At 45.4% G+C, this 20518-nt stretch overlaps 1 protein-coding gene across 2 annotated transcripts in view; it reads right to left on the bottom strand.

Moving 5' to 3' along the window:
- Positions 1–20518, bottom strand: part of Iqgap1 (IQ motif containing GTPase activating protein 1) — a 105359-nt gene that overhangs the window by 31137 nt on the left and 53704 nt on the right. For both annotated transcript variants that reach the window (XM_031387147.1, XM_031387148.1), the window contains 11 exons: positions 19976–20154; positions 18234–18318; positions 17554–17717; positions 16229–16313; positions 12009–12172; positions 11682–11842; positions 11133–11257; positions 9007–9170; positions 4604–4694; positions 4270–4437; positions 3529–3671 (listed from right to left, as the gene is read on the bottom strand). In XM_031387147.1, coding sequence (XP_031243007.1) covers positions 3529–3671; positions 4270–4437; positions 4604–4694; positions 9007–9170; positions 11133–11257; positions 11682–11842; positions 12009–12172; positions 16229–16313; positions 17554–17717; positions 18234–18318; positions 19976–20154 — 1529 coding nt within the window. The remainder of the gene's footprint in view (positions 1–3528; positions 3672–4269; positions 4438–4603; positions 4695–9006; positions 9171–11132; positions 11258–11681; positions 11843–12008; positions 12173–16228; positions 16314–17553; positions 17718–18233; positions 18319–19975; positions 20155–20518) is intronic.

Consider the following 20518-nt stretch of genomic DNA (forward strand, 5'->3'; position numbering starts at 1 on the left):
AAAAAAAGCACCATTGGAAGAACAACTAACGGACTAGATAAAGAGTTGTCTTCATGTGTGCCACCCCTGACAAACACCCCCCCTCTCGTGAGTGTACACATACACATAAACACACAGACACACAGTGAGTATACACATACACACACAGACATACATACAGTTATTTTTATTTTGTCTTTAAAACAGAGGTCTTGGTATGTGGCTTGAGCTAGCTTTTAACTCTTATCATTCTGCTTCAAACTCCCAAATACCGCAATTATAGGTTATATATGTTTTATATATATATGCATAGGTGGACATGCACCCACACAAACATGCTGGGAAAGAATTTGGAGAATAGAATGAGGTGAATTAGAATGCTACTACTGTGACCCCAGTAAGAGGGTCTGGGCTTAAATGAGGCAGTAGCTGGGAGGATGTTAAGGAATGTTTGTTTATCTGATTACCTACCAATATGCCCATTCTCTCTTTCCTTAGTATTAGAGATGGGTTTTTTTGGGCCCTAGCATGCACACCAACATCTCAATATGCTAAGTGCTTTGGGAACGCTCACACAGGAGAGCTGAGAGCATGTCCTGTTGCTTCTCCTTTACTCCCTGCTTCCTGCCTGGCAGCTACTCTGATGGTCAGCATTCCAAGCTGTCCTTGAGAATGTTCCAAGAACGAGGGAGCACCAAGCCTGAAGGCTCCTGGAGCTCTGATGTTGTGAGGCCACCACACCCTCCCTAAATGGCTGAAGTCCAAATTACCTTCTTTTTTTTTTTTCCAGATTTGTTTATTTTATGTATATGAGTACACCATTGCTCTGTTCAGACATACCAGAAGCGGGCATCAGACCCCATTCCAGATGGTTGTGAGCCACTATGTGGTTGCGGGGAATTGAACTCAGGACCTCTGGAAAAGCAGTTGGTACTCTTAACTGTTGAGCCATCTCTCCAGCCCCTACCCCCACCCCCAAATTTCTTTCTATAAGAGGGATAAAACAAAATGTCACCATCCCCCAACCCCTTATTTCAGTTTCTGTTCTTTGGCCACACTGTCTGAGGTATCTGGGCTTCTAGATGGAAGGTCGACTTGATAGTGTGGAAAAGGCTAAGATATGGAGGCATGGATCTCAGGTCACAGCACACAGGTTCCACAGGCTTGAATGAGATCATGGTGGTGTTGGACTTGGTGCCTGGCAGTGTCCTCTCTAACCACCCCAGAAGGTGAAGGAGTGATGGAGAGCCTATGGCCAAGGGAAAAGCAGAGACAAGGCAGTAGGAGAGATTCTGAAAGGGCATCAGAGGCAGAGGTCTGGAGAGAACTGCATGGAAGGACTTGCAGAGACTTCCTAAAGGCATCTGGCAATTCAAAGGCTGTTGCCAGATACTAAGGAAGGCATTTTCACTAAAGATGCCAGGCTTTCCGCTGGGAGCTAACAAGTGGATGGCAACAGGGAGAGAACTAGGAACAGACTAACTTTCAAGGCACTTAAGACAGGGTGTGAATGCAGGTTAGGTCAAATCAGAGAAACCCTACAGGCTTCACCTTTTTTTTTTTCTCCTTTTTTGAAGACAGGATCTGTCTGTCTCCCTGGATGTTCTAGAACTCACTATGTAGACCAGCTGGCCTCAAAAGCACAGAGTTACACCTATTTCTGCCTCCAAAGAGCTGGGATTACAGATTATTATGATTGGTTTCCTCTTCTTTGTTTTTGGGTAAGAAGACATGATCTGTGTGTGGGCCAGTACTTACAAGCAGTCCTTAGAGTAGCAGCAGCAACACAGCCTGGGAACCGGTTAGAAATATGGCCTCCCAGCTCTGCCTTAGACCAATCTCCACACCCAGCACTTTAAATTTGGACAAGTATAATGACAGATACTATGAGGAGTTAAGAGTTACAGGAACCAGAGAGGATGGTTACCGACATTAGGCAATAACACGCCAGTGAGAGACCTCCCTCCTGAGGGCACAAAATGAAGGGCGTGTGTCCTGTAAGATGACAAATGTGGAATCGGGTATGGGGGGGGGTGAAGTACATGCCAGCCTGCCACACCTACTCGTCTACTCCAGTAAAGTCTGCAATATCAGGGATAAAAGCCTGATTAAGGACAAGAGGTCTTATGACTTCAAAGGGAATTTGTGCCTCCTGGGTATTCAGTCAGCCGTTGGCATCTCCTAATTCAGACATGTTCCAGATTAGTCTTTCTAATCGTCAACACGCCTTCTTATTCAGGCATAAAGGTACCCCAAGAAATGATTCGTAATTGGCTAAAAAAGGGCATTTTTCCCTGGCCAGCACAACGTTCCAATATGTCCTAACTTATTACCTAGCTGTCTTTAGCTTGGAATTTCTCACAAGGAAGCTGCTTTATCAGATAGGATGTCCTCGGAGTTAGCAACAGAGGTCAGGTACCATTGCTTACTGTTAACATAGTTAGAATTTTCAGGGTAGTTCCACAGAAGACAGAACTGTTTTACATACCAGAGAGTAATCGAAGGGCTTCCCTCACTTAAGGGCACTTAGACTGGAACTAGAATAGAGCACTTGGGCCTGGGGGATGCAGTGCCTGTCCAGAAGAGGTGGCTGCTTTAGACCCAGTGGGTTTCAGGTGGCCTCAGATGTACCTCAATTGCTGAGCTGCTAGATTTATCACTTCTCTTTTGCAATGACTGTAAAAGTCTGATGCCATTCTTAAGAAATACATTCAGATCCTGCACTTCCATGTGTCGCCTCTGCCATCATTTCTTCGGCTACGCCTTGTCGACCTGACTAGGACCCTGTTTCTCCTGCAGGTTGAGGGAGGCCCAGAATGGCCGGCCCATGGCAGCAGCCACTGACTTTGGAGGAGTAAGAGATTAGGTTGTATGCTAAAAGTCAGGGAGGACCATCACTCCGGTCCTGTTCATCAATTCTTGGACCCAAATGCAAAGCGATGTCTAGGCCTGGATGTGCCTAAGGAGGTTAGGGAGACTCTCCAGTCCTCAGCCCAGCACTGGTCCCTCCTTCACTGTGGTCTCTTCGGCTGCACCTGCCACCAGTCAGCAGCATGTGTAACTTTCATCACAAGGTCCTGGTTTTTCCACCTCAGTGACTTTCTCCTTTTGGTCCTGAACGTTTCGGTCTTTCCTCTTTACTTCCCTGTTTAAAATGTCACTTAGTCTGCCTTTCTCCAGGACAGAATTAAACTTCCATCTCCATGATAGTACTGTGCTAGAACCCCCTGTCTCTGCCTACACTCACTGGCTCTGTTCCAGGCCTGATGTTTCCCCAACACTGAAAGGCCAGGAGGCAGAACCAAGGGTCACCCAAGTTTTTTTTTTTAATAACCGCACAGTGAAACTCACTGAATTGTACAATTGACGTTTTCCATTTCAGACTTCATCACCTCTCAAACCACTAAAACATAATTATTCCAAATTATTTCATTGCATAGTCTACATTTGAGTCCAGGACTACCAGCCACAAGTATTTCTCTTCTGAACCAATAGTAACCCTGAAGCACTTTCTCTCACATCCTTCTTGTGTGAAGAAAGGTGGCCTACCTGGATCTCTTCTCGAGAAAGCTGCACAGAATTCTGCACAAAGTCTGGCGGCTCAGCCCATCCTCCTGCTTGTGTCTCCAGATTGTGGTAGTAATGGTACCCGCCTTTCACCCAGTGCTTCACCCACTTGCTGTTATTGTCTCCTGGCAGAAAACAGAAGGGGAAAGACGGTAACTCAGAGTCACACCCCCACACTGATTACTCTAGTCAGCTTTGAGAACCTAAGCATTTTCCAAAACCCGTTCTTTGGACCTACGAGTAAAGGAGCATCTCATGCGCCCACCAAGCATTGGTTAAGTAATGTCTAGTCTAGGTCACGCGTGTCACATAATAAAAAGGAATCGCCTAGGAGGTCACATCACAAAACCAACCATACTCTTCTTACAGTTCCTCTGTCTAAATCCTGCAGTGAGAACACTGTCCAGAAAAGATGGGCCATGCACTGCCATTCAGGAATGAGAGAGCTACAACACCTTCTCTGCTATGAACTTCTTTCATCTGTCCACAGACTCAGAGAGTCAGAGCTGCTGGCGTCCGAGGAAAGGCAAACAGCCAAGTATCTCGGATCCTTTCCACGCTTTCCTAAAACTGGTCTAGTTCACTCAGCTGTCTACAAAGAGTTCAGAGTTTAGGACTATTTCCTGCAAAATGAGCCTAAATACTGTTTATCCACACGCCTACATCTGTCTCCTCATATGCTCAAGGGCTTAGGTCATGGACTTGTACCTCCCCAGCACCCACCTGCTGCTAGTCTCTTCTTCTTGGCTTCAACAAGGTCACTCAGGTATGTTTCTCCACACTCAGGGATCACTCCATACAAGCCAACATCGGGAGAACGTAGGGCACTCAGGGTTCTGCCGACATCACCACTGTCGATTGCTTCATTGATGGCAAAGATCCCTAAGGCAACTGTCTCGGAAGAGGGTTAGTAATGGAGCAGTTCAGGAGGTGTCTGTTCACATGATGTCACCCAGCATACCTACCAGCCACCTGTCCTGCCCAGCAGACCTGAGGCACCTGTCATCCTCACCTTCTACCCACACGTGAGCAAGACAACGAACATATGGATACTTACACCTCTGTGCCTCTTGGGTGTCTTTGTTGGATTGCCAGATTCCACCTTGAATTTCATCCAACCATAACATAGCTGACTCATCCTGCGTTTCCTACATAGGATTGAAAGCAAAACATTAATAAAGCCATGGTGAGCGTCAGGGTGTGTGTGATGAGGGCCTTCTGGGGCTCAGCTATAGAAGAAAAACGCTCCACAGACCACCGTGGATTAAGTGAATGAAAAGAGCCAGGCATCAAAAACCCTGCCCTAAGTTAAACAGGAAATGGCTCTGATGTAAGCAAAGAATGAGTGAAGACAAATCAACTGTTCAGGAAGCCTATAGCAGGGGAGAGAGCAGGAGCAGGTAGACCGGCTGGGAAGGGATCCAGGACTTAAATCCATATGACAAAGGCCACAGTGCGTGTATCAGCTCACTCAGTCCAGAAAGCCTCCTTTGCCCTTGACACGCAGAGGCAGCTCAAATTCTCTACTACATCTAACGCTTTCGAGAGTGTCGTGTCTTATGTAACCAGATCCTTCTCATTCTCACATTTAAAACCTGGAATTACTGCCACTGCAGGCATCACCAGACCATAGTTGAAACCTTACTTTTCAGTTTTAGTTTTTTTAAAAAATTGTTATTGTGTTTTTTTTTAAAAAATTGTTATTGTGGTGTTTTTTTGTTGTTCTTTTTGTTTGTTTGTTTGTTTGTTTGTGTGCAGGAATCCAGCCATTGCTGGCTCACTGCTAGACTGATCGCAGCTATCAGCAGAGCTGGGAAGCTGAAAAGCCTTCCCCTGCAGGGAGAGCACTGAGCAAGAGTTCTGACTAGTCACAGTCCTGCCCCATGCAGGCTAAAACAAAGAGCTATCTATGGTTAACTTTTCTTTCACATATAATCCTCACACATAAGAACCAAACAATGGAGCTAAGGTATGAAAGGTGAGAGAATGAATAGAAATTAGTTTGGGAGATGCTGGCACTGGCTCCTGGTGGTTTACACGCAAGCATGTGTGTGTGTAGATGGGAAGAGAGTTTTAAAAGTCACTCATGTACATAATATTAAAATGATTCTCATCTTGGGCATACAGACTTTACTACTCAGGGACTGGTAATTCATTCTTAGTAAGTGCTCCAAAGGCACCAACTTCAAGTAATGCAAGAAACAGCACCAATAAAATGGCAGACTCGGGACTTCTAAGAAACTTCTCACTAAAAATGCAGCAAAATGCTGGCTAAAAATAACAAGGGTTAGCTTTCCTAAGCTGACAAGGTGAAGGAAGGCTGGCAACAGTTAGAGCTGGCACAAAGGCATTTCCCACTGAGTGAGAAAGGGAGCTCTCTGCTGCTACATCTTCCCACAACCTTTCTGGTGCTCCCTGGGAGGCCACCAGTGCTTGCTCTCATCCCTTACCCTCACTGGATGTGACCAGGGCCTTCCCCAGCTGTTTCGCATCACTGATGCTTGGGGTGATAAAGAACAGCCTCAACAACACCAAAAACAACAATGCTAACCAAGAAACTGAGAAGGAAAATCTGGAAAAGAGGTATTTAAAGAAAGCTGTGAAATCGAGACCTATTCCTGGACGGGAACCAAGAAGGCCACACCTGGTAGAGGTGGAGATGCAGAGGCTCTTCTAGAAGTGATTGTGAATATAGTGGAGATAATGACACACATTTTATAGTGATGAATTATATGGCCTGCAAATTAAACTCCAATAAAATCGGAGGCTCTAACCTCCGGCTCAGTGGTAAACTGCCTACCTACTGAGCTGAAAGCACAAAGGGCCCTCAGCAGGGAGGGAGGCCTGCTGGTTCCTTACGGGTTCCAGGGACTCAAGGACTCCAGTCCAATTGTTACAAGCTGATTAGGGAGATTTTTGGGCATGTACATGACAAAGACAGTTCACAGAATTCAGAAAAGCCACTGAACAGCTGTGCATCTGCAACCTCAGGAAACTGAAGCTTCCCCTTCTCAACAAATACCCTAAAACCCTAAACAAGTGATGTATGGAGGGCAGCAATCTGATTTGTGGAGTTAACACATTATCAGTAGAATGTTTGGTTGCCAAATAAAACACACACAGCAACAACAAAAATAAAGCATGCAGGGACAGGACAGACATCCAAACCACCGGACAACAGAGGCTACCACTAAGGATCCTCAAGCCGAACTCATGGGCAAAGACTCCGATCAGCTATTTTATATATGTCAAACAACTTGTGGGGATCTGGGGATCTGGGGATCTCATCAGGCACTAAAGCATGAGAAAGTTACCTAGCAGCATCAACAGAGAGAAACCACATTCTTAAACAAGGAAAAGTACAATAATTCAAGCAGATTTGATTGTGTAGAAGGGGTTGGGGGAGTCAACTTGAAGACAAGTCAGTTCTGATGTTCTAGTGGGAAAGTTAACAAGAAAAAGGAGTGAAGGGAAATGAGAGAAAGAAGTGAGACCTCCTTCAAAGGGACAGATACTTGCCAGCAACAAAGGATACACAACAGAATAAGGGCTCAGGAGATGGTTTCTCTGGTAAACTTCTCTAAGTCCTGTGATCACCACAGACACAAAGATGCCACAAACAGAACTGCATACTAAATATTTTATGTAGGTTTTTTATTGTTTTCAATTTTGAGACGGGGTCTCATGGAGCCCAAGCTAGCCTTGAACTAACAGTGTAGCTGAGAGTAACCATGAATTCCTGACTCATCAGAACTGGGATCAGGCATGTGCCACCACACCCAGCTACAGACTAAATTTAAAGTACGATTTTGTGCTTGCTAAATTTAGAATTCAGTAACTATTTTTAAGACTATTCCCTAGATGGCTTGTAGGACTTGGAAGCTAACAAATGCCTAAAAAAAGACAATTCTACCCTAAGTGCAGTATGTGCACCATGATGTTCCACAAGGCTCCCTGGAGCCACCCTACCCCTTTCTCCTTTCCACAGCAAATGAAATGCTTCAAATGCCACCCACGGGCTACAACTTGGACAAAGTTAAACGAAGCCAATCACAAATGTCAATACATCACATGACTCTATCCATATGAAGTGTTCTGAATTCAAAACCCATAGAACAGGAGACTGATGGTTGCCTAGGCTGGGGGGAGACTGAGCAATGAGGGACCCCTAACAGGTGCAGGCTTCTTCTGTGGATGATAACACCCTAACAGTGACTGTGAGAGTTTCACAATTCTAGCACTATGCTGAACACACATTTTAAAATGGTGAGTTACATGGTATATGAATTCTATCTTTGTTTTGATTTTTATGTTTAAAATGAGTACACTGTAGCTATCTCAGACACACCAGCAGAGGGCATTAGATCCCATTACAGATGGTTGTAAGCCACTGAACTCAGGACTTCTGGAAGAGCAGCCACTGTTCTTAACCACTGAGCCATCTCTCCAGCCTCGTGAATTTTATCTTAATAAAAGTATTGTAAAGCAAGAGTTATGGTGTGGTCCACTAACATTTAGCTTCTATGTTCTCCCTCTGACCCACTAAAGGCTGTCCTAAATCTATACACAATGGTGTTTTGGTTTTGTTTGAGGTGTTGGAGAGCAGATTCACGGCCTCATGTATGCTAGGCAAGCACTCCACTACAGTGCAGCACCACCTACATGCATCTATCTACCAAAAGCCACAGATTAGGCTTCACACAGAAGGACCAACAAAGAAGCCAAAATGTAGGAATCTAGAACTCTCAGTAACAGAAAAAAACCGATAACACAGCAGGTTTGTACACAGCAATGGTCTGTGGATGAATGGCACGATGGGCATGTTAGACAAAAGAGGCTTGGCACAGAAATGCACACAGTGTATGGATGTACTTAAATACAGGGCTAGAGTCAACTGTGGTGTCTAAAACTAGAATAGTGGGGACTACCAAATGGGGAGTGAATGGGTATGGACAGAAGGGGACATGAATGAGAGTTTGGGGTGCTGATAACTCTTGCTATACAATGTAAATGTCAATCACACAGGTACATTTGCTTCTGAAAGTTTATACAACCGAATACTTCGTCTGACTTGTTCAGGATCTTATATTTCAATTAACCTGAACAACTTCAGCAAGGATAGGGGATGGAGAGGTAGAGGTGGGAGGGAGAGCCAATCAGAGTTAAGTATAAAAATGCCTTGAAGAAACCTGCAACTTTGGAAGCTAATTAAGAACATTCAATTTAGTTTTAAAAGGAATGTTGCTATGGAGACATCTACAAGAGAGGAATGTGCAAAATACTCTGAGTTCCCAGGAGGTGGAGTGGTTGTCTCTCTAGTGGCCAAAGATGAAACTTGGGTAACACAGAAGGCAAGGCATTCTTCCCTTCCGAATACTTCATCTGACTTGTTCAGAACGAAGCTGACTGCAGAGTCAGAACAATGGGGGGTGAGGAGGGGTGTGGGGTGGCACTGCTCACCTGGGCCTTTTCTCTCTTGGCTCGGATCAATGTGTCTTGATAATGCTGTGCTACTTCTGGAAGGACCCCCTCGAGCTTGGCTGCAGTGATCTGCAAGGCCCGCAGGGTCTTCTGAGCATCCCCTTCATCCAGGGCTTCATTAATTAAAGCAATGGCCACAATCCCTAAGTACACAGAGACAAAGGGCTATGGTGAAGTTATGAAATTTAGGAAAAAAAAAAAACAATCCTAGAGTCTCAGCTACTCGGGAGGTTGGCAGAAGAGAATGTGAGCCCACAAGTTCAAGATCTAACTCCACGAACTCACTGGAAAGTAATCATGATTCAAACTACAATTAAGCAGCACTGTATTTCAAAAAATAATTTAATTTTCGTTTCATCTAAACTCCCTCACGCTATTGATTCCTACAGGAGCGTGGGTTCTTCTGTTTCATTTTTAAAGCCTTAAAGTGATGGGGATTTTGTAGTTCCAGTCACGCTGTGAAGCTCAGGTAGGCTTTTGCCCAGGACTCCTGAGTGCTGACACCCAAGCCTGGGTAACTACATGCTGAGGAAGGGATAAGGGTAAATGAAACTAGCTTCCCAGCTCTCAGGAACCTTCAGATGTGCAATCAAAATCATTCATCATTTTTACTGAGTGAAACAGGAGGCGTGGGGACCTCCTCCCTAGAGTTACACACCAAATGAAAGGCTCAGGACTTTCCAGCTCACTCCGATCTCTTCCCACAAATCAGTTGAGTGTTTCTCACAGGAAATTCGAGTTAAAATTGGAAACACCCACTCAGGCAGCTAGGCCACTTTGGGGAGGACTCTGCTGCGCTGCAGTATTTGGCTGGTCTCTTCCCTGGTTCCTAAAGGGTAGCCTGGAATATCCCGAAGAGCATCAGTCCCACCAGACCTGCAGGTGTGTCAATGGAGGCATCCTATGGTGGACTCATACTCAGGACTGTTTCAGGTAGGGCTGACCATACAGGATGATCTAAGAAGTCATGTAGCTTTAGCCTGGCCTCCTGACTACAAGATCTGTGATCAGTAATTCAATCACATGTAGGTAATGGAGTCAACTCTGGATACCCAAAGCTCAAGTGAGTCCCTGATCAGTGATTATTGTGAGGAGGGTGACAAATACCGAGGCCACAGCAGCTTTGTATTTAGAACCCTCTCAGACAATCCCTGGCTCTCGACTCTTGCCTCCAGATTTAAACCCTTTATAATCACACTGTAATCTCAAGTCTCGAATGAGCGTGAATGTGAGTTCTATGAGGATTTTTAGCAAACCATTAAACCTAAGGAGACAGAGGGAATCCTCAGCTCTGCAGCTAGTTCAGAAGAGAGGCCTAGTTTGAACTGGCAGCTGATGTCTGACCATGAGTGGACTTGTGGAAGACTGTGCCCTCAACCTGTACTAGATGACACAATTCAGGCAGTTTTTATTAGAACTATTTGTTATATACTATATAGTTACATGCTATATAGTTATAACTATCTTATAGCTATAACAGATCATGCTTGATTCACCTCCCCCAGATTTTATTTGTTTGTTTTTGTTCTGTGCAGTTCTGAGTCCTGGAACCCACTGTATAGACCAGGCTGGCCTTGAACTGAGTGATCCACCTACTGACTGCCTCCTGAGTGCTGGGATTAAAGGTATTCACCACCACTACGGGTCCAAAATTTAATTATTGGACACATGGCCAATAATAAGTGTACTGAAAACAGTACCCAACCTTAGCTCATTGAGTTTTATATAATTATACAAACATGTGTGAACTATATAAACATTTGTATTTCGATATTTCATCCAAAAGCCCTTGTAGGAGCAATATTTAGAACCAGCTCTAGTTGTATGTATATGTCTTTCTGTGAGCACCTGCTGCAGGTGTGTGTGCAGATGTGTGGACATGCACTCAGGTCAGAAGGTGACATCCGGTTGTTTCCCTAGTCACTAGGCTGGCTGGCTGAGAGTTCCCAAGGAGTGTCTTGTCTCTGTCTCCCTTCTCCCCAGTGCTGGGCTTACAAGTGTTTGCTTCCACACCCAATTTTTACCTTTACAGACGAAGCCACCTTCCCAGCCCCAAATCAGCCATCTTAACAGTAACGTTTCTGAGGGGACATAATGTTACTCACGATCATGCTCCTCCTGGACCACTAAGTTCACTTGTTCCACACACACCTGGATGTCATTCCATGTAAGAAATTTTTTATTCTTTGCATGTGCCTGAACTTTCAGCTTCATCAATTCATCGAGATACCTGTCCCAGCACAAAATAAAAAGACAGAGTGAAAAAAAAAAAAACCCTTCAGAATGATTGTTCAAGGGATAAATGCCCTAGAATACGGGAAGTATTTGATATAAGTTCTGGGACTGAAGAATGACCTTAAAAGGTAAAGACACAAGGAAAACACTTAGTCTCTAAGTTCTAGGAGACCAACTCTAAAACCATGGGACTCATCCAAAGACAGACAGACAGACAAGAGGGCCAAGCTGGAGAGTACTCTTCAATATGTATGAGGCCTGGGTTCCAACCCCAGCACCAACAAAAATAAAATGTCATGGCATCTGTAATGTACTGACATTATGAAGTTACAAAACCTGGAATGAAAATTGGTGTAGACACAAGAAGACAGGAGTAAGCGCCATGTAGTGGACCGGAGGCACACACCCTGGGCCCCCACCTTTGACAGTTTTCTTCCTCGATATCAGTAAGGCCTGTGACTGAGCTGCTCAGCTGCTTCCACACCGTGTTCATGTCTCCTGACTCCAGGGCCCTGTTGATGAGGGCTACAGATGACAGCATCTCCACAGCAAAGGTGAGTTCAGGATGGCTGAGGCTATGCTGTGCAGGACGGGAGGGGAGAGACAGTGAGGAAGGACACTCCCCAGCACTCCACATGAAAGCTGAGTTTCAGGAAAAAGCTTCTACCCAAGTCCATGGAGATATGGGTATTAGATTCACTCCCACCCCATTCTGCTCCCAAACAATACAGGCTCAGTAAACTTACCATAACACTCTGCTTCTGCAGGGTGGCCAACTCCTCCTGATACAGATCGGCTGCAAATGAATACACCTGGGGCAGCTGAGCTTCAGGATTCGCTAGCTCCAAAAGGGTCTTCTCAGCGATGCCCTTCTGGATCGCCGCATTGATGGCCGCCACTGCTGCCAACCCTGAAGGAAAACAGGTCAGCGTGCAGTGGGCTTAGGGCCTTGAGCAGAGACGGTGCCTTCTTTTGTTTTTGAGACAGGGTCTCACTATGTAGCTCTGCCTGCCCTGGAACTATGTAGATCAGGCTGACCTCGAACTCACAGAGATCTTGCCTCTATCTCTCTAGTGCTGGGATTAAATGGGTGCACCAAGCCCCGCTGCTTTTTTTAAAAGATTTATTTTTATGTTATGTGTATGACGTTTTGGTTACATGTGTGTATGTGTACTGCGTTTGTGCTTGGTGTCCATAAAGACACATTTGGGTGTCAGATCCCCTAGAACTGGAGTTACAGGTGGCTGTAAGCCTGTAACTGCCATGGGAGTGCTGGGAACAGAACTTGGTCCTCTACAGAGCAACAAGTGCTTTCAACCCCTGGGCCAGCACCACCATACACCACCCCCTCACAACCTGCTTTAAAAGTATTGTGGAATATAGGTATATATGCATGTTCACACATATATAGATACTTGTGGCAGGACATGTGTGGAGGCCTTTGATTTTGGGTGCCTTGATCACTCTCCGCCTTATACACTGAACAGGGTCTCTTGCTGAACCGGAATCTGCTTGTTTCAGGCTATACCTCTTGTCTGGCTATACATCTTGCCTACTACTGGAATTACAAGGCAGCTGTCATGCCCATTGGGCTTTTACACAGATTCTGGGAGTTAGAATCCTGGTCCTAAAGCTTGAACATAAAACGTTTGGCCTGCTGAGCCATCTCTCTAGAAACCCACACTTCCATTTACCACCACCACCCTCCAAAAAAACCACTATGTGGCCCTAGTCTGCCTTTATTCACAAAAATTCTCCTACTTCAGGAGTTGCTGGAATTAAAGGTACAGGGTACCAAGTCTGGCTAGGAGGTACCAATTTTTATAGAATAAAGTTGCATTTTGTACCTACAGTATCCGTCATGATGCTTGATGTCGAACTCATCTCTAAAAACCCACCACCTCATTGACGATGGCAGTGGCAGCCTGCAGTGGGGGTGGGGTACAGTAGCAGCAGCAGGGGCATGGACTCCAGGAGGAGTAGAACAGGGTCTTGCTGGGCAGGACTGGATCCAGGCCCAAAGCTGAGCCCACAGAATGCAGAAAGCTAGAGAACATCTTTACTGCTGAGTACTAGAGGCAGAGGTCATGGGAGTAGACACGGGCCTCTTGTAGTTGCAAGGGCTGAGGCAAGCCTGTGGCTGAGCTGAAGATCTAGAGAGCCAAGCACCCACATTTCAAACCACCTACCATAAGGATTCTTATTTGTCCAACTCTGAGCCTATGAGTCGGACTCTATGAGCAAGGATCCTGCCCCCTGACTTTGATATGCAGAGCCCACAGGCAGCACAGGAGGCTGTACAGACCAGCAGGCCATCATGCCAGGTACCCTGTGCCAGCTGGCTATCACCCAGTATCTGCTCTCAAGCAAGTGACTGAGTTACCTGGCACCTAATTTCAAGCTGGACTGTGCTGGGCTAGCACTGTCTGGTCTGTGGCTGAAAGGCAGCTTTAGGAACCCAAGGTGACCCCATTGGCCAGACAGAGTAGGCACTGAGTCATATGTATTTAAATAGATGTCTTCACACAGTGATTGAGTTTCCTGTGGGCTGATTCTGCCATCTAGGTTACAGGCATTAAGGATCTGCTTACCTATAAGCCAATGCTCACCCCACCTGTCTGTCTCCTGAGCTGATTAGCTGGCACCTCTGCCACCCTTCATATGAGAGCTTTTCCAGTTTGCAAACAATGCCTATGTCTTGCAAGTGCTAGACCATGCCAACAATATAGCACTCACATAGCAGGGTCAAGTTCAGGAAAACATCTGCCCCACTGCTAGAGGCAGTTCCTCCTGTCTTCCTCTTCCTCATTCCGAGAAGCCAAACCCCCAAGTTTTGAAAGTTACTTTTTTTGTTTGTTTGTTTTTTCCGAGACAGGGTTTCTCTGTGTAGCCTTGGCTGTCCTGGAACTCACTCTGTAGACCAGGCTGGCCTCGAACTCAGAAATTCACCTGCCTCTGCCTTCCAAGTGCTGGGATTAAAGGTGTGCGCCACCATGGCCCAGCGAAAGTTACTTTATTTCAGGGATGTCTGTACCTTTGGTTCCCTAGAACTTTTGCCCACTGTGCAGGGCTGACTCCAGTGCCCACAGGCCAGGCCCTCAGCCTGCCTGAATTGCCCAGGATCTCCAGCTAAGCACGCTCAAGGGGAGGAAGGGCTACTTCTGCAGTGGACTGCACCCTTTGTTTTCCTGCATTCCTCCTCCATCACAAGAGGTATAACCTGGTGCTTCGTGCTAAGAGGAAAACTTATAGCTCTGAGTGCCTCCAAAAAGAAATTGGAGAGAGCATACATTAGCAGCTTAACAGAATACCTCAAAGCACTAGAACAAAAAGAAGCAAATACACTCAAGAGGAGTAGATGGCAGGAAATAATCAAACTCAGGGCTGAAATCAACCAAGTAGAAACAAAAAGAACTATACAAAGAATCAACCAAACCAGGAACTGGTTTTTTAAGAAAATCTTTCTTTTCTTTTCTCTCTTTCTTTCTTTCCTTCCCTGCTCTTCTCCCTTCCTTCCTTTTGTTCTTTCTCTCTTTTTCCCTTTCTTTCTTCCTCTCTCCCTTTCTTTCTTTTCTTTCTTTTTCCTTTCTTTCTTTCTTTCTTTCTTTCTTTCTTCCTTTCTTTCTATCAAATATTGTCTAACAAGAGCCAAACTGAAAAAGGAAATTTCAGCTGGGAAAATGTCTCCATCAGATTGTCTAGTAGGGAAAAGTTCATCGACTATTTCTTGACTGATTTACTATTTCTTGATGATTTACTATTGCAAGTGCCATCCCTGAACAGTTGGAATAAGAAATCAGTCTGCACAAGAGAGTAATTCTATTCATTCATGACCCCTTCTTCAGTGCCTGCCTCCAAGTTCATGTCTGATTTCCTGTCCTGACTACCATTCATAGTGTACTGGAAGATATAAGATGAAATAAAATCTTCCCTCTCAAAAAACAAAAACCAACCAACCAAACAAACAAACAAAAACACCTGGTGCTTCCAGTGCCTGATCTGGGAACAGTATAGCCCAGGAGCAGAAGTGCTGCAGGACTGAGCATGCTGGGGGAGACAGCACATTACTCAGCCCATGGCTGCCGGGGGACTCGGGACCATGTCACCAATCACTCACAGTTTACACCTCTGCACACACACACCCCTTCCCTGGTTACCTGTGCTTGCTCTTAGCCCTTCAATAAAAACCAGCTTGGGTCTAGAAAAGACAGAGTCACTTCCCTCCTCACCTCTATTTGTCTGTCTGTACTATTGGTCATGTGTGCTACCACCACACCAGCTAAACAGTCCTTCCTTTCCCAGGAGCCTTCTAGTAAGGCTACCCTTCAAAGCTTCCCAACTGCATCTCAACTCAGCCAAAACAGGTACCAGAATTCTCACTAGCCCCTGCTCTGAACTCACCTACCTCTCTGCTGCGGCACTGTCTACCCCAACTCCTTTACAGGTACCAGAATTCTCACTAGCCCCTGCTCTGAACTCACCTACCTCTCCGCTGCAGCTCTGTCTACCCCAACTCCTTTACAGGTACCAGAATTCTCATTAGCCCCTGCTCTGAACTCACCTACCTCTCCGCTGTGGCACTGTCTACCCTTACTCCTTTACAGGTACCAGAATTCTCATTAGCCCCTGCTCTGAAGTCACCTACCTCTCCGCTGTGGCACTGTCTACCCTAACTCCTTTCTCCTAGATCAGGAGTGCTCTTCCCTCTTCCACCCTGTAAGTGTTGCCTTCTCCAGACACTTCCCTGACTACCTGAAAGGGTTTATCAGCCATAGTGAATGTGCTCAGACCCTAGTTCTGCTTTTAAAACCAGAAGAATGCTATTGCCACCAAAAACATTTGGTTTTGCATCGTGACTAGTAGGCTCAGGTGGCAGGTGACATAACTTCAGACCCTTTAATGACATAAAGCTACAACTTCCCCCCACCCCAAACATGTCTATGGCCTGGAGCTGAGGGACTCTTACGTCGTTGGTACTGCTGGGCAGCACTGTTGGCAGCATCCACTCCGGCCTGGACCTCCTCCTTCTGCAGGGGGTCAGTCTGGCCACTCTAAGGAAAGCAAAGGATATTGATGAGATGATTGATTGTTCATGCATAGGCCTCTAGACCCGAATCAAAGTCGTCCTAACAGCAGTCACAAGGGACAAAGAAACTAAGTAAGCTCCAGGCTTAATGCAGCCACACTGAATAGAGCCAAAAGCCCTTGCCAAATCTGGGGTAGAGTAGCTATTGATATGACAGTCTGTGTGTGTGTGTGTGTGTGTGTGGCCCTGAAATGTTTTATGGTTGTACAGATGGCCATGAGCTATCATGTGTGTGGCTGCTGGGAATTGAACTCAGGACGTCTGCCAGCCCCGCTTGCTCCCACTCGCTCTTGTGTAATTCACTGTAGCTGTCTTCAGATGCACCAGAAAAGCGAGTCAGATCTCATCGGAAGAGCAGTCAGTGCTCTTACCCGCTGAGCCATCTCGCCAGCCCCGAAATGTTTCATAAATAAATATTTATGGGCTCACAAGGCCATTAATGTGGATTACTCCTACCAATGTACGCTGGGAATTTGTAAAATGTATACTTGTCTTTATGTAGTAGACAAAAATAGAGAAGACTTTTCTATTTGTTCTAGAGGAAAGCCTACAAGTCTAATCCCACGAGATCCAACCTTGTAGTGCCTAAAGGATTCTCTAGTGTCAGTCAAAGGAAACTACTGGTGTGGGTTAATTTTTTTAAAGTAGAATTTCCTGAAGTAAAAATGGAAAAATGTGAGGTTGCCTAAAGAGATTTTCCTTGGAGGAGGACTGGGAGTGAGCAATGGAGAGAGGAGGCATTATGTATTTTAAAAGAGGATTCACAGACCTCCAAGGGAAATGGGGCTTTATTTAGAGAATGTGCGTGCTAGTTGAGGTTAAAAGCACCACCAGCCCAAACTGTATGACAAAAATAGTTGTAACTAGAAATATATAAATATAAATAACTATAAATATAGTTGTAACTATAAATGCCCTTAGGACAACATGGAATCAAGGGGCTAGACACCTGGAGGGATAGATAGGATGGAAGTGAGGACCAGACACTTGTGGGGACAGCATGAAAGTAAGGACTAGATACCAGGGGGACACAGCATGGAAGCTAGGGACAGAGTGGGAGACAGGGACACAAACACCTGAGGGGCAGCATGGGAGCTAGGGACACAGACACCTGGGGGACAGCGTGGAAGTGAAGACTAGGCACCTGGGGGCACAGCATGGAACAAGGAGGGCCAGGAAGCATACAGTCACACCCACATGCCCACCTGTCTCTTTTGCTGCAGATCACTCTGTAGCTGCTTCATGTACCAGTCGCTGTTCTGGGTCTGCAGCCCTCGGAGGCCCAGAGCCAGTGACTGCAGAGCCTTAAGCAGGGTCAGCGCACAGCCCTGCTCTATAGCCAGGCTGATGTTGGCCAGGGCAGCCGATGCTGAGGGGAGAACAAAGGGTTAAAATCATCTGACAATAACACAACAGCCTAGAGAACCTTCTTCCCCCAGACAACCTCAGTCTACAATCCTGCCATATTCCAGGCCTACTTAGAAGCCTCTAGCTGTGAATGGCTTGGTACCAAGATGCCCCCCCCCAAACCAGACATATGCAATGCCTACAATACTCAAAATATCATCTTTTCCAATGATGCTTTTCAGACAAAGGTTCTTCTGTGACAATTTACAGCTGTGGACAATTTTGCTTAAAAACAAAAATGTTTAAATATCCACTGAATTTACCCAACTCTTCCTACTGTAATAGCACACACCTCACTAACAGCTTTAGGGGGAAAAAAAGAAAAATCAAAAAAGAACTTCTTTCGGCGGGGGTGTAACTCAATGGTACAATGCTTGCCCTGGGTTCCAACCCTAGCACCACAAAGAAAAAAGAAATTCAGGTGACTTTAGAAGCAGCTACTCTCCTGCCTTAGGTTTCTAAGTCGGGCGATACTTACTATTGACTTTGTTTACATTCCCTTGGATTTCAGCTTGTGTAAGCAGCTCCTCATAGACGTCCCTTTCTCTGTCAGAGTTTTCCGTCTGAGGATGAGTAACAACAGTAGAGATGAGCCCAGGTCTCTGAAGAGCCCAAAGAAGTATTTGTGTGTTTCCTCCCACCCCACCAACATGACAAAATCAAAAACAAGTCTAAGTATGGAGTTCAGATCTTCTGTAAGTGACAAAGTTACATGACTATACCTAAAAACACAAGACCCAGGTGCACTTGGTACAAATAGTAATGGATTCCTGCAGAGTAGAGCCAGGAGCCAGGAAGGAAGCCCCAGGAGGAACCACCCTGCTCACTAAGGTGGGTGGGCTGTACTGGCATCCTTGCCTGAGAGAGGAGGGCTTCTGTGGGTACCAGCCTGGGAGCCTCTTGCTGGAGATACAGGCAGAGGCACAGCCTTACCACCTGGCTGCAAGCCTGTTCAGCACTCACTTTGGGTCTTAAATTCCTTGCTCTCTAATAAAGACATCACTGACTCCAAGGGCTAAATAAACGTGTGGAGTCTTTGTTCATTTATTACTGTTGTATACAGATATGATGGAGGAGTGGGTGTGGTGTGCACGTGTGGCAGTCAGAACACTTCTGTGGAATTAGTTCACTCCCCTCACCTTTAACATGGATTCTAGTCATCTCATCAGCCCTTGCTTTTGTTTTGAAACAGAGCCTCACTATGAATCCCTGACTGTCCTGAACTCTGTAGACTGGGCTGGGTTCAAACTCACAGAGACTCACCTGCCTCTGCCTCCCAAGTGCTGGGATCAATAGCATACACCACAGGTGTTTTGTTTTGTTTTGTTCTATTTATTTATTTATTTATTTATTTATTTATTTATTTATTTATTTTTGATTTTTTGAGACAGGATTTCTCTGTATAGCCCTGGCTGTCCTGGAGCTCACTTTGTACACCAGGCTGGCCTCGAACTCAGAAATCCGCCTGCCTCTGCCTCTCCCAAGTGCTGGGATTAAAGGCGTGCACCACCACCGCCTGGCAGATGTTTTGTTTTTTGAGACGGGGTCTCATCTGTGGTTCAGGCTGGCTTATAAGTACTGACTGGAATCATTCAGTTAACTTCTACATACTTATAACAATAGTTAAAATACATTTTATCCCAGAGAAGCAAATGGAGAAGGACCATAATAGATCATCTTTCAAAAGAAAATTATTCAAACTGATTTTAAATGACCACATACAAGTGTGACATGGGCCAAAAAAAAGTTCAATACCAGAAGACTATGTACTAGGCAATTCCATTTATAGAATTTTACCTTCTAGGAAAGGTAAAATGTAGAGGGAAAGAAAACAGACTGGGGCCTGGCATCCTGGCTCTTGCTTTTAAGCTCCATACTCAGGAGGCAGAGACAGGCAGGTTTCTGAGTTCAAGGCAGCCTGGTCACAGAATGAGTTCAAGGACAGCCATGGCTACACAGAGAAACCCTGTTTCGTAAAAAGAAAACAGAGACTGGTAGATTCCTGGAGCTGGGGTAGAGACACGGACTGATGGGATGTGGGCAGCAGGAACTCTTGGTAGGGACAGTTAAATACATACACATCTATCAAAACTCAACTATACACTCAAAATGAGCCAACTGTACTGTGCATACATTACATCTCAATAAAATGGCTTTTAAAATGCAGATTTACCAAACGTGGAAGAACACAAGTAAATTAAAAAGATGCTGCATTTGTACCCTGTTTTTAGCATTTGTCATCTTGTTCTGTTTGGCCTGGTAAAGCACATCCTGGTAGGTGGAAGCCAGGCCTTCTTCAAGATTAATGAGCATGGCATTGGGGTTTTTCAGAGCCGTAAACGTGTCAGCTGCAACTCTGCGATCAATAGCTTCATTAATAGCAATAACAGCAGCATGTACTAAAAAACAAACAAAAGAAACTAAATCAAGACACAGCATATTGAGATTATAGATGGTAACGGGTGCACACTATACAGACAAAGTGATATTGTGACCATCCATCAGCGATAGTAGACCCCTTGGCCAAGGCTGGAGGGACAGCCACTGACCCTCCATCTACCATCTCCTCCTTTGCACACAGCAGGTGGTTTACCTAGAATCCACTGGAATTTTCACTATGCTGAATATTCATAATATACCCTGGACAAGTATATTTGCTATGATATTTGCCTGATGCCAGGCAGTGGTGGCGCATGCCTTTAATACCAGTATTTGGGAGGCAGAGGCAGGCAGATTCAAGGCCAGTCTGGTTTACAGAGTGAG

The sequence above is a fragment of the Mastomys coucha genome, unplaced genomic scaffold (genome assembly GCF_008632895.1).
Source record: "Mastomys coucha isolate ucsf_1 unplaced genomic scaffold, UCSF_Mcou_1 pScaffold21, whole genome shotgun sequence".
Classification (NCBI taxonomy): Eukaryota; Metazoa; Chordata; class Mammalia; order Rodentia; family Muridae; genus Mastomys; species Mastomys coucha.